Here is a 12,844-nt window from a genome sequence, read left to right as displayed (position 1 = left end):
ACTGTTTCGCCGTGATGCACCACCTGGGCAAAAGGTTGGTCTTATTGCTGCCAGGAGGACTGGTCGTCTCTGTGGACAAGCCGCTGCTACCGCTGCGAGTTTGGAGAGCTTGTTGAGGAGAGATGAGAAGGTGAATGTTGAATTGGGTTTAGTGGCAGCGGAGTCAAGGTATGTGTAGAAAATTCTAGCGGACTAGGCTGAGGTTCGGCGGGCGGTCAAGGCGAGGTTGTCGCCCGCCGGTGAAGCGAAAAATACTAAGTGCTTAACCTTGCTCTGATACCATGTTAAAATTGATGTATTATTGATTGATGAATGTTATATATTACAAATGGTGAGGGGCTCCTTATATAGGAGATGTAGTAGGTGAAGTGGGTGATGGTAGGTTTGGTGGTAGGTGTAGTAGGTTTTAACATGTGTTTTTGCATTCATCACCATAGGATTGCTGTTGGTTGTCTATCAGATGGGGATCATAGGATGAATCTAGTTCTGGATAATGTCATGGTTGGGTTTTCACTTTTGGGTGGGTAAAAATCTACTTCCTTGTCTATTTTGAATGCTTCTAAACGCATTTGTGTCAATTTTAAATTCGTCAAATTTTTTATTTGTTTGATATTTCAACAGAAATGAATCTCTTGAAATTCTTTCTCAAAATATAGCACTATGCCTGAATATTATGTTCCATTTCCATTTCTTTATTTCATGTTTGAACTTGCTCCTTTTTATTTCTGTTAACATTAAAAAGCACATTCCATCCTTTGAATGAATCATGAAGCACTCCCTTCTCCATACACAAATGCGCGCGCACACAAAAATAAATAATTACAAATAATCACAATGGTGTCCATAAGTTCCCTAATGATGATGACAAACTTGTTCTTTTCATCTATCTGGTTTTTCTTGTCACCAACAATATCTGAACGAGCCTACTTGGAATTGGCGTCTAATGAAGACCATATTGACAATATGCCACGCTTACAACAAGGAGCAAATTACTTCGCCTTTCAACGAACTTGCCTTTGAGCAAAATTGCAATGCTTGATTATGCTTGATTCGTTGATGTGCCTCATGTTGTCCATTCATTCTTTCTTATTTGTTGTTCTTCTCCTTTCTGGTTCAAATTAACTGCATGCTTCAAAAAAAAAAAAAAAAGCACTGTAGGAAGCTTTGTGTTGTGATTCGGGCACAACTTCTAAATTTTACCCATTGAGCGTGGATTATTTGTTGGATTAACAAAACTTTCTCGTGACATTATCGGTAAATGCTGGATTTTAATATTGTTTTTCACAGAGATTGATCTGGTGTCAGAACTTTCAACTTATGAATTTATATATATATACAAAATGTAAGATACATTGTTTGGAACCATTTGCTGTGAGACAATGATTTCTCCTTCCAGAGTTGTTTTTTTTTATTAAAATATTCATGCTATTGAATTGTATATAGGTGCAATGCTAACAAATCTTTTGACTTGAACTAAGCCAATCATATTTTAGCATAATTTATTATCAACATTAATGATAGAAATTTTTTAAAATTCACTAGAGTTGGCTTGTTTTTCTATTGTTTAGTTGAAAAACTGCTGGTCTTTGAGAGAGTCAACACAAAATGAGTTTTATATATCTTCATGCGGCTCTGATTAAATTGGGATTTGTTCCTTTTGTAGGAGTTCGAACATAATTTAATCTACTACAGTTTGATGAATATTTCAAAGTTGCATAAGGATAGAGGGAGCCTTATTAGTTTTAATCTTTTATTTTATATTTTTAAATATAACAAAAGGATAGCTTGGCTTAGCAGTAAGACTTGTTGTTAACGTCACTCATAACGTGAGTTTGAGTCACAGAAATAACACAGTTTCTCCAAAATTAGAAGTAACATTGTGTACATATTATATTTCTCAAATCTCACTATAGTACAAGTCTCGTGCACTAAGTAATTTAGGTAATGGTAAAACTCAAATTTGGACATCACACTTGATAAGAGAGTACTTCATCTATTAGGTCAACTCTTAGTGATGTGGTCAAACTCCAATATGAGCATCATAGCTCATAAGGGAGCGTTTTATCCACTAGGCCAACCCTAATGCTGTATTTTGTTGGAGGATTTGGAGAGGGATTTGGAAAGGGAAAGAGAAAAGGTGTGTGAAACTAAATAAAATATAGACATGTTTTATTCACATTTCACCTATCTTTTCCATTTTCCTTTCCAAATCTCTCCCAAAATACTCTAACCAAACGCAGTATAAGTGATAGTCCTCTTAGTTTAGTGTCATAAAAAATTGACAAAAGCAAAGGGACCGTTGAACAAAGGATGAATGCTTGAATGGTAAAGACATTAAAAAGAAAGTAGTCATGATTTGTTAATGTGGTTGTGATCATATGCAGATTTGGTGCCCCCAAAACGCTCAAGAGAAAGATTCAATGTATATGTGATCTTGCATATAGTTCACAAACTGACACATCAAACTGGAATGAAAGCAAAGCAAACCCTACCAACTTTTTTCCAAGTGAGCTACCTCAAAATCTGTTCACCACCCAAGCAGTTGAACTGCTCTCTCTCTCTCTCTCTCTCTCTCTCTCTCTCTCACTCTCTGAGGAATAAGAAGAGGAATCAACTTTGTAAAAGCTAGGGGTCAAAAGAAAATAAGGTCCAAAAGAGAATGAGAGTGCCTTGTACTACACAAAACAAAAAAAAGCAAAATAAAGAAGAAAAATACATGACAATAAATGCAACTGTGCAAGTAGATCCTTAACCTGTAAATGCATTTGCGGAGGGAAACAAAGATTTCAAATTATGATGGTTGAGCAATCAGTTTCATTACTTTGTGATTTACACACAGCACATACTCTAAACTTCTAACCTATACGCATCACCTTCAACTCCATCTTCTACAAATTTAAAGAAAAAAAAAGGCTAGAAAATCAATTAAGATCAAAATAAAAAAACACACAATTAAGTGATCGGCGCTGGTGGCGTCTCCCATATGTCAAACACATTCTCCTCACTATGAAGAGCAAAAAGCCTATCACCACCCACAGAAAAATCACAAATTGAACCACCATAACTTTGGCGAAGCCTCGATGTTAACACCCAATCCGGACCACAAAACACTGAAATACTATCATTCATCGACGAAAAAAGCTGCCCATCATGCAATGCGAGTTTGGGGTAACACGGTTCCTCGGGCATCTTCCCCTTTATCAATCAATAATATACATCAGTTTATTTTAACATGGTATCAGAGCAATAAGATTTAGGCCTATATTCCTTTCTTTCCGGCGGGCAGCCGGCCGGCAACCATGCCTTCGCTGCCCGCTGGAGTTTTTTCAACATCTCCTACACAGCATCACCATTACCCCTTCCCAAAACCAAAATACAGAAGGCAACAAACCTAGTAACACATGTCTCCTCCGCGTTTATCTGGTGGTGGTAGGTGGACGCCGACTCCAATTGTTGACCATCTTCATTTACTTTGTCATTGTTCAGATCTGCTTTAAGGCTCTTCAGTTTGAGACCCGAAGTCTCCGTCAGGCCTACACATGTCTCCTCGCCGGCTACCTCCCAACGGAGCTTGGTCTCCTTCCCGGCCTCCACCCTCTTCGTTGTCTTCACCTTCTTTCCGATCACACCCTCCACCCCCGCCATCATCCGAGGTCATTTCCTTTTCGTTCGGTTCTTGGCGAGATTCCGCCCACTTCCGGGTTGGGAGAGGTTGTCAATTTGTTTGTGAAGTATCTGACTCTGAGTTCAGTTCCGTTTACTGAAGTGTCTGATCTAGTTGCATATAGTGAGAGTCCTCGGTGGAGGGTCTCTGGATCTTCGGATGGATTTAAGTCAAGGAATGCTATGACAGTAACTTATGTGGATTCTATTGGATGTTGGAACACACGGATTCAGAGGCCATTGTACTGGTTTCTATTCTATTGGTTGTTGGAACACACCTACTGAAAGAGTTTCACCCAAGACTACTATTCCTCCTCCACCCCACCTGGTGCAGTGTGCATTGTTTGAATATTCAACTACTCAGTGGCTTTCTTTCTCTCACTTTTAACCCTTTCTTTCCTTTCTTTTTATTTTAATATTCACACCCACTACATTATTTTAATATTCACATCCACTACATTATCCCACCGCCCATCAAAGCCTTATTTTATCTTATTTATCATCATCATTTTCAAACCCATCTTCTCCACTGCCCCACATATATCTATATATATATATATTTTTTTTTCTTATTATAATCTATTACTCAACACACTCTCTCTCCTCCTATCTCCCATCACTTTGCTGGACAATGAGCAAATTCTCCTTCTCATTCTTATTATTTTTATTATTATCACATGGGCGTGTTCCCCTCTTAAAAAAAAAAAAAAAAAAAAAAACATTTTACAACTTTGCACAACACCAAATCATATTTTATTCATCTCAGGGATCAACCCCGATCACAATTTTACACAAAAAAAAAAAAAAAAAAAAACAAAAAAAAAAAAAAAAAAAAAAAAAAAACAAAACAAAACAAAACAAAACCAACACAACACAAATCGGAACAGTGAGATTTTTCTTCTCTACTCTGCCGCCGGTCTCTTCTTCTTGCCTACGTCCTGCGCGGCCCTTGACGGTGCTGCCTCCGTGTTTTCCACGCCACCGAGCACGTTCACTCCCCCATACTCCTCCACTGAAGCATATGGTGGACCTCCAAATCGGAACATCACGGTGGCCTTCCGCTTCAGCTCCTTGTTTTCTGTCTTTAGCACACTTATCTCTGCTCGCGCATCCTTATACATGCGTTGGAGCAGAGCCAGCTGGGAGTTTAAATGCTGCACCTCATTTGTCCTACTCTGCAGCCGGTTCGACAAGTTTGTGACCGCCGTCATGCTTTCCACACATACCTTCAGAGTATACTGATTGGCCTCCACATCCGACTGCACAGCCATTTTTTGCTCCACCGACTGCATCGGAAAGTTCAACGGAGCAAACCCAGTGGTGTTTGGTTGAGTTGTGGACTCGTTGAGGTCGGGAAAGAGAGTAAGTAGACCACGGGACGACGAAGCCATTTTCTCTCGCAACAGAGTGTTACAGACTCTCTCTCTCAGCACAACAGTGTTACAGCCTCTCTCTCTCAGCACAACGCAGACTTCTTCAGAGGTTTCTCTCAGTTTCTTGTCTGAGCCTCTGCCTCGGCCTCAGCTCCGTCTTGGTTAAATAGCCGAGGCAGCCACGCGCATCGCGCGCCTCTTCTCGCCGACAAACTGGCACGCCTTTTCATGGCACGCCTTTTGATGCATTCGGGCACGCCTTTTGATGGCACGCCTTTTGAGGGTGCGGGCACACCTTTTGAGGGCACGACTTTTGAGGGCTCGATATCTACATCCATGTATATTTTTTGGGCAGCCTATATACACACTCATACAGTGTCTTCTACACCGGTCAGCTTTATCAATCCCTTTGTTTCAACCTCAAATAGGTTTCTATCTTCACACCTATTTGAGTTTGAGGGGGGGTTATACCAGTATCATGTATAAGTCGCTCATGGCGCACTCCCTAAGTCGCCTCCTCGGTGCACCACCACAGCTTCTACAACGGTCCGACATGACCCCATAAACTGTCTTCTCCTCGGTGCACCACCACAGCTTCTACAACGGTCCGACATGACCCCGTAAACTGTCTTCAACAACGGTCCAACATGACCCCGTAAACTGTCTGCTACAACGGTCCGACATGACCCCATAAACTGTCTTCTACAACGGTCTGACACGACCACACAGTGTCTGCTACAACGGTCCGACATGACCCCGTAAACTGTCCTGCTACATCGGTCCGACATGACCCCATAAACTGTCTTCTACAACGGTCTGACACGACCACACAGTGTCTGCTACAACGGTCCGACATGACCCCGTAAACTGTCCTGCTACATCGGTCCGACATGACCCCGTAGACTGTCTTCTACAACGGTCCAACATGACCCCGTAAACTGTCCTGTTACAACGGTCCGACATGACCCCGTAAACTGTCTTCTACATCTGACACGACCACACAGTGTCTGCTTCAACGGTCCGACATGACCCCGTAAACTGTCTGCTACAACGGTCTGACACGACCATACCGTGTCTCCTATCCTGTTTTATTTTATTTATCAGTTTACTTTTCTGTTTTGTTACTCTCTTCAAACTCAAGTTGTTCCTATCCTCCTTGAGTTTGAGGGGGGCTGTTAATGTACACTAAACCTAACCCACTAACCTAACCCACTACATCCACTCCACTAAACCTAACACACTTACCATCTCCACTACCACCCACTACCTCCACTACCATCCACTACCACCACTCACTTACCTCACACCTCTCCTATATAATAGCTTGTAACATACAAATCAAGACACAGAATATCAATATATCAATCAATAATACATCAATTTTTAATCAGTTTATTTTACACCCTTCATCAACCGGCTCCTCGAGCACCACCTCACACTTCCACCACTACTCCTCAAGTCCATGAACCCCAAATCCTCGTACTCGTTCACCACGCATATCGACCCGGTCTCCTCCATTGCTATGGCATCCCGGACCCGTCTCTCGTCGGTTGCCGGAGCTCCGACATCAGACCAAGACCAAACCATACTTTTATCCCTAAAATCCAACAGACTAATGTAACAATTGTCCTTCCTAGGAAACAGAGTTGCAACTAACAAACAGTTAGTGCCATGTAAAAATTGCAGCCTATCAGCCTCACCAAGTGACCACCCAATTGGCTCATAGTAAAAATCAATCTGTTTTCCAGTGATTTGGTCCCAAACACCAATCCCATACTCATTGCTCCTACCTTTACAACTACTAAAAACCTTGTAATCTGAGCTAAAACTCAAAGCACCAGCTGTGTAGCTTTTCACTTGATCATCATGAGTGACTTGAAATCTATGCCTGAGCTCCCCTGTTCCTGCACTAAATTGACCCATCCCGCCACCGCCGCGGCCTAACCGCTCACACGTGGTGACCACGACAGTATCCGAATCGATCCAGCCAACATCATTAACTCTCTGGTAGTCAAGATTGATTGGGGGGTGCTCTTCTAGCATCCAATCATAGACATGTACCATACTACCATGTTCTGCACAGCACCCGCCATCCGGGCCGGCCCGGATGGCGGTGCCGTCGCCAGGTGCTTGGCCTGTCACAGACTGCGAAAACCAGAGCCTGTTTCCATCGAATTGGCCCCATTTCGCAGTCCGGACATGGTCAAGGAGGCCGTAAAACAGGGCTTCTCTGTGGATGAGCTTTTCAGGGATGTTGGAGGGGATACAGAGCTCCCCTGTTCTGAGTTGGTCTAGGAGGACTGCAAAGCAATCCGGGTTTCGATCGATGAAGTATTCATCGAAATTGTGGGTTTGGAGGTTCCAATTCTCGTCGAACATTGCGCCGAAGAGGGAATTTCGGCCGGCATTGGCAAGTGTTGTTGCTGTGGTTTCAAAGATCTTGCCTCCAACATTGAATTTGACTGTGTCTTTTTGAATTCCCATGGCTCAATTGCCAACAAGTTAGGCAGATCAAGATGGGAATTTGAACTCGAGAGGCTAAGAGAAACAGGAAGAGTCCACTTGTGGAGAAAATTATTTGTTTCTCCTGGAAAGTGTGGGAAAATAGTTGGGTTTGTGAAAGGAGCTGAATATAATGAAATGGGTTTGAAAATTTGAAATTGAACCGGGAGACTTTAAAGAAAGGAAGGGGTAATTAAAGCAATCAGAATAAAATTGTGACAGAGAGAAAGAGAGAAGAATAAAATTGTTTTAAATTATACTTCACTTCTATTTTTGTTTTTAGAGTTTATTTCTCTTTCTACGTTTAAACTATCATCAAATTATCTATTTAATTAAATTATCAATATATAAATCAAAGTCTATTTACTTTCTGAATTATCAATTAATCTACTAAATTCCTAAAGTAATAAATTCAAACTTATTTAGTCTCTTAAATAATCACAAAAATAGAATATTAGTATAAGTATTATAAATTAATAAAAGACACTATCTAATAAAGATTGGGACAATTACCTAAAAAAACTCAAGGTTTAAGCCTTCAAACAAAATAAAATTTTAATTTTATTAAGTTAAACCTTAATCTTTTAATTTCTTTTCAATTTAAACTATTTGTCTATTTTTATTAAGTAAAATTGATAGAAAAATAGTAGTTTAATCATTAAACTCAATGTAGGTATTCATAAAATATCTAAAATATTCATTGAGTTTAATAACTAAAATACTTTTTTTTAATCAATTTTACTTAATGGAAATAGGAAAATAGTTTAGATTGAAAATAAATAAAACGTTTAGGGTTTAAATGACAAAATTAAAAACTCAGAGTTTATTTTGTTATAAGGTTTAAACTCGGATATATATTTTTTAAATTTTTTGTAATTTCTCCATAAAGATTTTATTCTAGAAAATCTAAATTTCTATTTTATTTTTAAAAGGTGTTTTATTTTACTATATGTTTAAATTAGCAGTAGAGTTCTGATTTCTTAACATTGCCAATAAAATTATACGAGTATTAGATAAACTGAATAGGTAATATTAGATATTTAAATAATAACATTTCCCTACAAATAATAATAGAATAAAATAATACATTAATTTATTTATAAAAATAACTTAACGAAGATTTTAAAGACGATCAATTAGAAATTATAAACGAAATCCGACATATAATACTAAATAATGGCAAGAAAGCAGCCATTGTAGATAATAAATAAGAAAATACTATAGATAATTACCTTACCCCTATGAAAGAAATTCACCAGAAGAATTGACGTCCACTTTTCAAAGACAACAAAAAAAAATTTAAATAAATAAATAAATAAGATTTTTAACTATGTAGGGCATTCTACTAATTTATAATTCTTATGAGTTGAACTAATACACTAGCTTGAACTGGTCCACTAAACTCAACTTAACTTAAAAAATCAAACCTCATTCCACTAGCCTGAACTGGTCTACTAAATTTAGAGTTGTAAATGAGCCAAATTGAGTTGAACTTTTGAGTGTTCATGCTCTTAAATAATGGAGTTCGAGTTCGGCTCGTCAAATATTTGAGAAATTTAAGCTCGGCTCAACCTAGCTAGAATATATAAATGAGCTGAGTTTGAGCTCGAGCTTAAGTTTGAAAAAAAAAAATTAAACTTATCAATTTACTTAATAAGATTAAAAAAAAAGAAGCAAAATAGACAAGAATATTAATAATAAATTTCATCAATTAAATATATAAAATTACACAAACACCAAATACAAATATAAAAATAAAATAAATTAATAAAAATTTACCTGATATATTATTACTAATAAATACAAATTTATTTTCTTTATGTTCACAAGCCTTATCGAGCCAAATTTAAGGCCATTCAAGCTTAACTTGATTAATAAACGAGTTTAAAAATTAAGCTCGAACTCTTTTATTATAAATAAACCGTGCTCAAACAAGCCAAGTTCGAACTGTTTATGAATAGTTCGATTTGTTTGCAGTCCTAACTAAGGGGTGATTTGGAAAATTGGTTAAAAGTTTATTTTTTGGCCCTTTTTTTTATATAGTTTTGTGTGTAAAAAATGTGAGAGATAATATGATCCAAAATGAGTTAAAAGCTAAAAACTAATTTTTAGTTAGCTTCCCAAATTGTTCCTAAATCTAGCCCAAAGACAATATTATACATGTCACTTATTCTTCAGCGCTGCTATGTAGCTCGAAACAGAGCTGGCCCGAAATGGCTCGAATTCAAAAACGACGTTGTTTTTGATTTTTTTTTTCTTTTCCCTCTGAAACAGAGAGGGGAACCGAGAGAGAGAGAGAGAGAGAGAGAGAGAGAGAGATACGACAACAGTAACACATTATCATCAACAACAACCAACAATCACACACAAAAAAAATATATATATATATATATGTAGAATCTGAAAAAAATTTAACAACACATCATCATCAACAACAACCAACAATCATCAACAATCTTTTTTTTTTCCCTTTCATCATCAGAAAAAAAATAAATAAATAAAATTGTAGAATCTGAAAAAAAAAATCTCAACAACACACCATCATCATATACAGATCTATGTGTGTGTGTATGTGTGTGTGTGTGTGTGAGAGAGAGAGAGAGAGAGAGAGAGAGAGCCACCCACTAGCGCCGCCATCACCGTCTCCTGTGTGTATACACAGATCTGTGTATATATACACAGATTTATTTGTATACAGAGCTCGTGCTGCGATGTCGACATGGTTCGACCAAACTAGTTGTAGCCGGATGATGGAGAAGAATCGAAGATCGGAGGCAGCGATCAACGGTTGTGATTTGGTAAGGGTGAAAAAAGGAGGGTTTGTGGTGGTGGTAGTGGCAGAGGAGATTGGAGGCATCCTCTTTCTCTTTATATTTTCTCCTTCTCCTTCTTCTCTTCATCCTCTCTCCATCTTTTTTTTTTCTCCTTCTCCTTCTTCTCTTACTCCTTCTCTTTATCTTTTCTCCTTCTCTCTCTCTCTCTCTCGCCTCTTCTCTCTTACTCTATCTGTTTAGAGAGGGAAGAGAAACAAAAAGAAGGAAAAAAAAAGAAGAAGAAGGGTATTCAAGCCATTTCAGGCCAACTTTTTTCAAGCTATGAAATATTATTCCTTATTCTTATGTGACTTATAAATTATTTAAAATCAAAATAAATGTAATGGTTCTTGAGCAGGCAGTTAATGTGTTTCATCAATCGAGCGAGAAATTATTTAATATTTTTAAAGCAAATTTAAGTAATATTCACAATTAATAGTTATTAGTTCAAATTATAGGCGCATCCCCACTTTTATATTACAAGTTTAAAAGGAAAAAAAATGTAAAAATATTAATCCATAAACATAATGGTCAATAGAATGAGATATTACTTCAAAAATACGGAATAATAAAAGGTGTCATATAGTGTGTTGTTTGTATTTTCAATGTATTTTAATTTATTTTGAAACTGCTACTCACACTCTTTTAAGATATGGTTTAATTTAATTTAATTTTCATTTTTTTAAAAGCCCTTCAAATCATGATTACCAAGTAGGATTTGTAATCAACCTCAGATCATAATAGTATACATACAAATCAAATATTGTATCCCACTGGATACACCACAGTATACCTTACATTTGTGGGTGTTGATTTCCGACCACACAACCAAATAAGGAACTCAGTTAGAGAGCACACGATAGAATAGATGAAACCAACCACTTGCCAACAAGAAAATGAGAATACCGCGGTGGTTCGTCCACCCGGGAGCACTCTGACGATCAAGTCAGTCACACAATCTCAAAGATCTCACACAAGTATTCAATGCACAAACTAAAGCGTACCCATGGGGGTGCCTCACTTTTACAGCCAACAGTGACCTAGTCCTCTAGAAGTCTCACTTCATAGGACTCAAGCTTAGTGCTCATCTCGAACTCTCGGTTGGATAGGGATAAACTCCTCAAGAACCTTATCCTTATCCAGACTAAGAACCTCATCTTATCTAGGACTCTTGTCCTCTATCCAGATATCTCGTAATCCCGGTATTACCACACCGAACCTTGGCGATACCGTGACCATCTCGACAACTATGACTCACCCACGCGACACTTTAGCCGACATCTCGAAACCACCTTGGCCACGTAGTGTCATTCGCAAAATACTTCCCCACAACTGGCCTATAGGTTTTATTACCTTGGCAACCTGAGGTAATGAAACCTATACACGTATTTCTCCTACTGAGATCATGACTCGTCGGCGCCAAGAAACAATGACTCAAGTGTCCATTTCATCAAGAATCAAGAACCAAGTTCTTTTGACATCTAAACCGAGATCATCGTCTTAATCAAGATCGCACTTCTCAACTAAGATCGCTTCGCTAGCCGAGGTAATTTCCCCACTAGTCCAAGAATTTCAAGAATCCCTATTGCTCATGAGCTGTAGCGCTCTATTGCCCCAACCATTTCTTCCACGTGTCATTGCCTTATCAGTCCGTACCCACCACGCGCCATCAAGTCACATTGAATCTGCTATGTTGCCTAACAAGCACGTTGTCCAAGGCAGTTTCATCATGTTTTGCCGCCTTTTCAATTTTTGACAAAACCTTCTTCCCTCTCCCTCTATCTCTTCACTTTTCAATCACAAACCCTCTCTCTTGCCTCAGATTTTCTATCTTAAAAACTTCTCTCAAACCTCCATTATCATGCTTCCAAGCTTTCTGCAATCGTTCCATTCAACTCCTCCAACGAGCTCCTCATCGTCTAATTTCGATCATCTTCATCGTCTGATTCCGACGAACTAAACCCCAAAGTCCACCTCATCTTCTTTATTCTGCAAGTCCTCTATTTAGCTTCACTTTCTTTCTTGAATATACTTCTTCCCTGGATTGTATTTACATCACATTTTGCATTTGTATTTGTCACGCCCCCAAAATAATTACAATAATTTATTTGCTAATGACTATTACAAGATGGCAAAAACAAAATAATAGACTTTCATTAATTAGAGTTAATTTACAAAAGTGACACATGCGATATACATTCATAAGATCTACCCTGAATCTATAGTATGTGATACCAACTTAATGATCAACAAAATAAATGTCTTACAAGCTTATATCTTTCCAAGACTATGCTTGGTTATAACAAAAGAGAGTGTCTTAAGCTCCATACATATAAGGCCTTATGCTTGTATAAATATTAAAAACAAAACAACAAAATGGAGCCTTTACCTCCCAGGTCTTCCCAAGCTAAGTCTTCAGAGGAGGCATGTCACCAACACCTGAAAATGGTTTCCCAAGTAGGGTGAGCCAAAGCCCAGTAGAGACAATCTATC

At 38.2% G+C, this 12,844-nt stretch overlaps 1 protein-coding gene across 1 annotated transcript; it reads right to left on the bottom strand.

Annotated features, from left to right (window-relative positions):
- Positions 1-2,784: 2,784 nt before the first annotated feature.
- On the bottom strand, positions 2,785-7,759 carry LOC145824620 (BTB/POZ domain-containing protein At2g24240-like). The gene is made up of 2 exons (XM_082924835.1): positions 6,438-7,759; positions 2,785-3,195 (listed from the first exon to the last, which is right to left on the bottom strand). The coding sequence occupies exons 1-2, from the start codon at positions 7,518-7,520 to the stop codon at positions 2,953-2,955; spliced, it is 1,326 nt and encodes a 441-aa protein (XP_082780961.1). The 5' UTR covers positions 7,521-7,759; the 3' UTR covers positions 2,785-2,952.
- Between the last annotated feature and the right edge of the window lie 5,085 nt (positions 7,760-12,844).

This window comes from Camellia sinensis, chromosome 4 (genome assembly GCF_055761805.1).
Source record: "Camellia sinensis isolate YWXY chromosome 4, ASM5576180v1, whole genome shotgun sequence".
NCBI classification, from domain to species: Eukaryota; Viridiplantae; Streptophyta; class Magnoliopsida; order Ericales; family Theaceae; genus Camellia; species Camellia sinensis.
The sequence above is the reverse complement of the archived record's forward strand: the minus strand, read 5'-3'. Positions and strand labels throughout refer to the sequence as shown.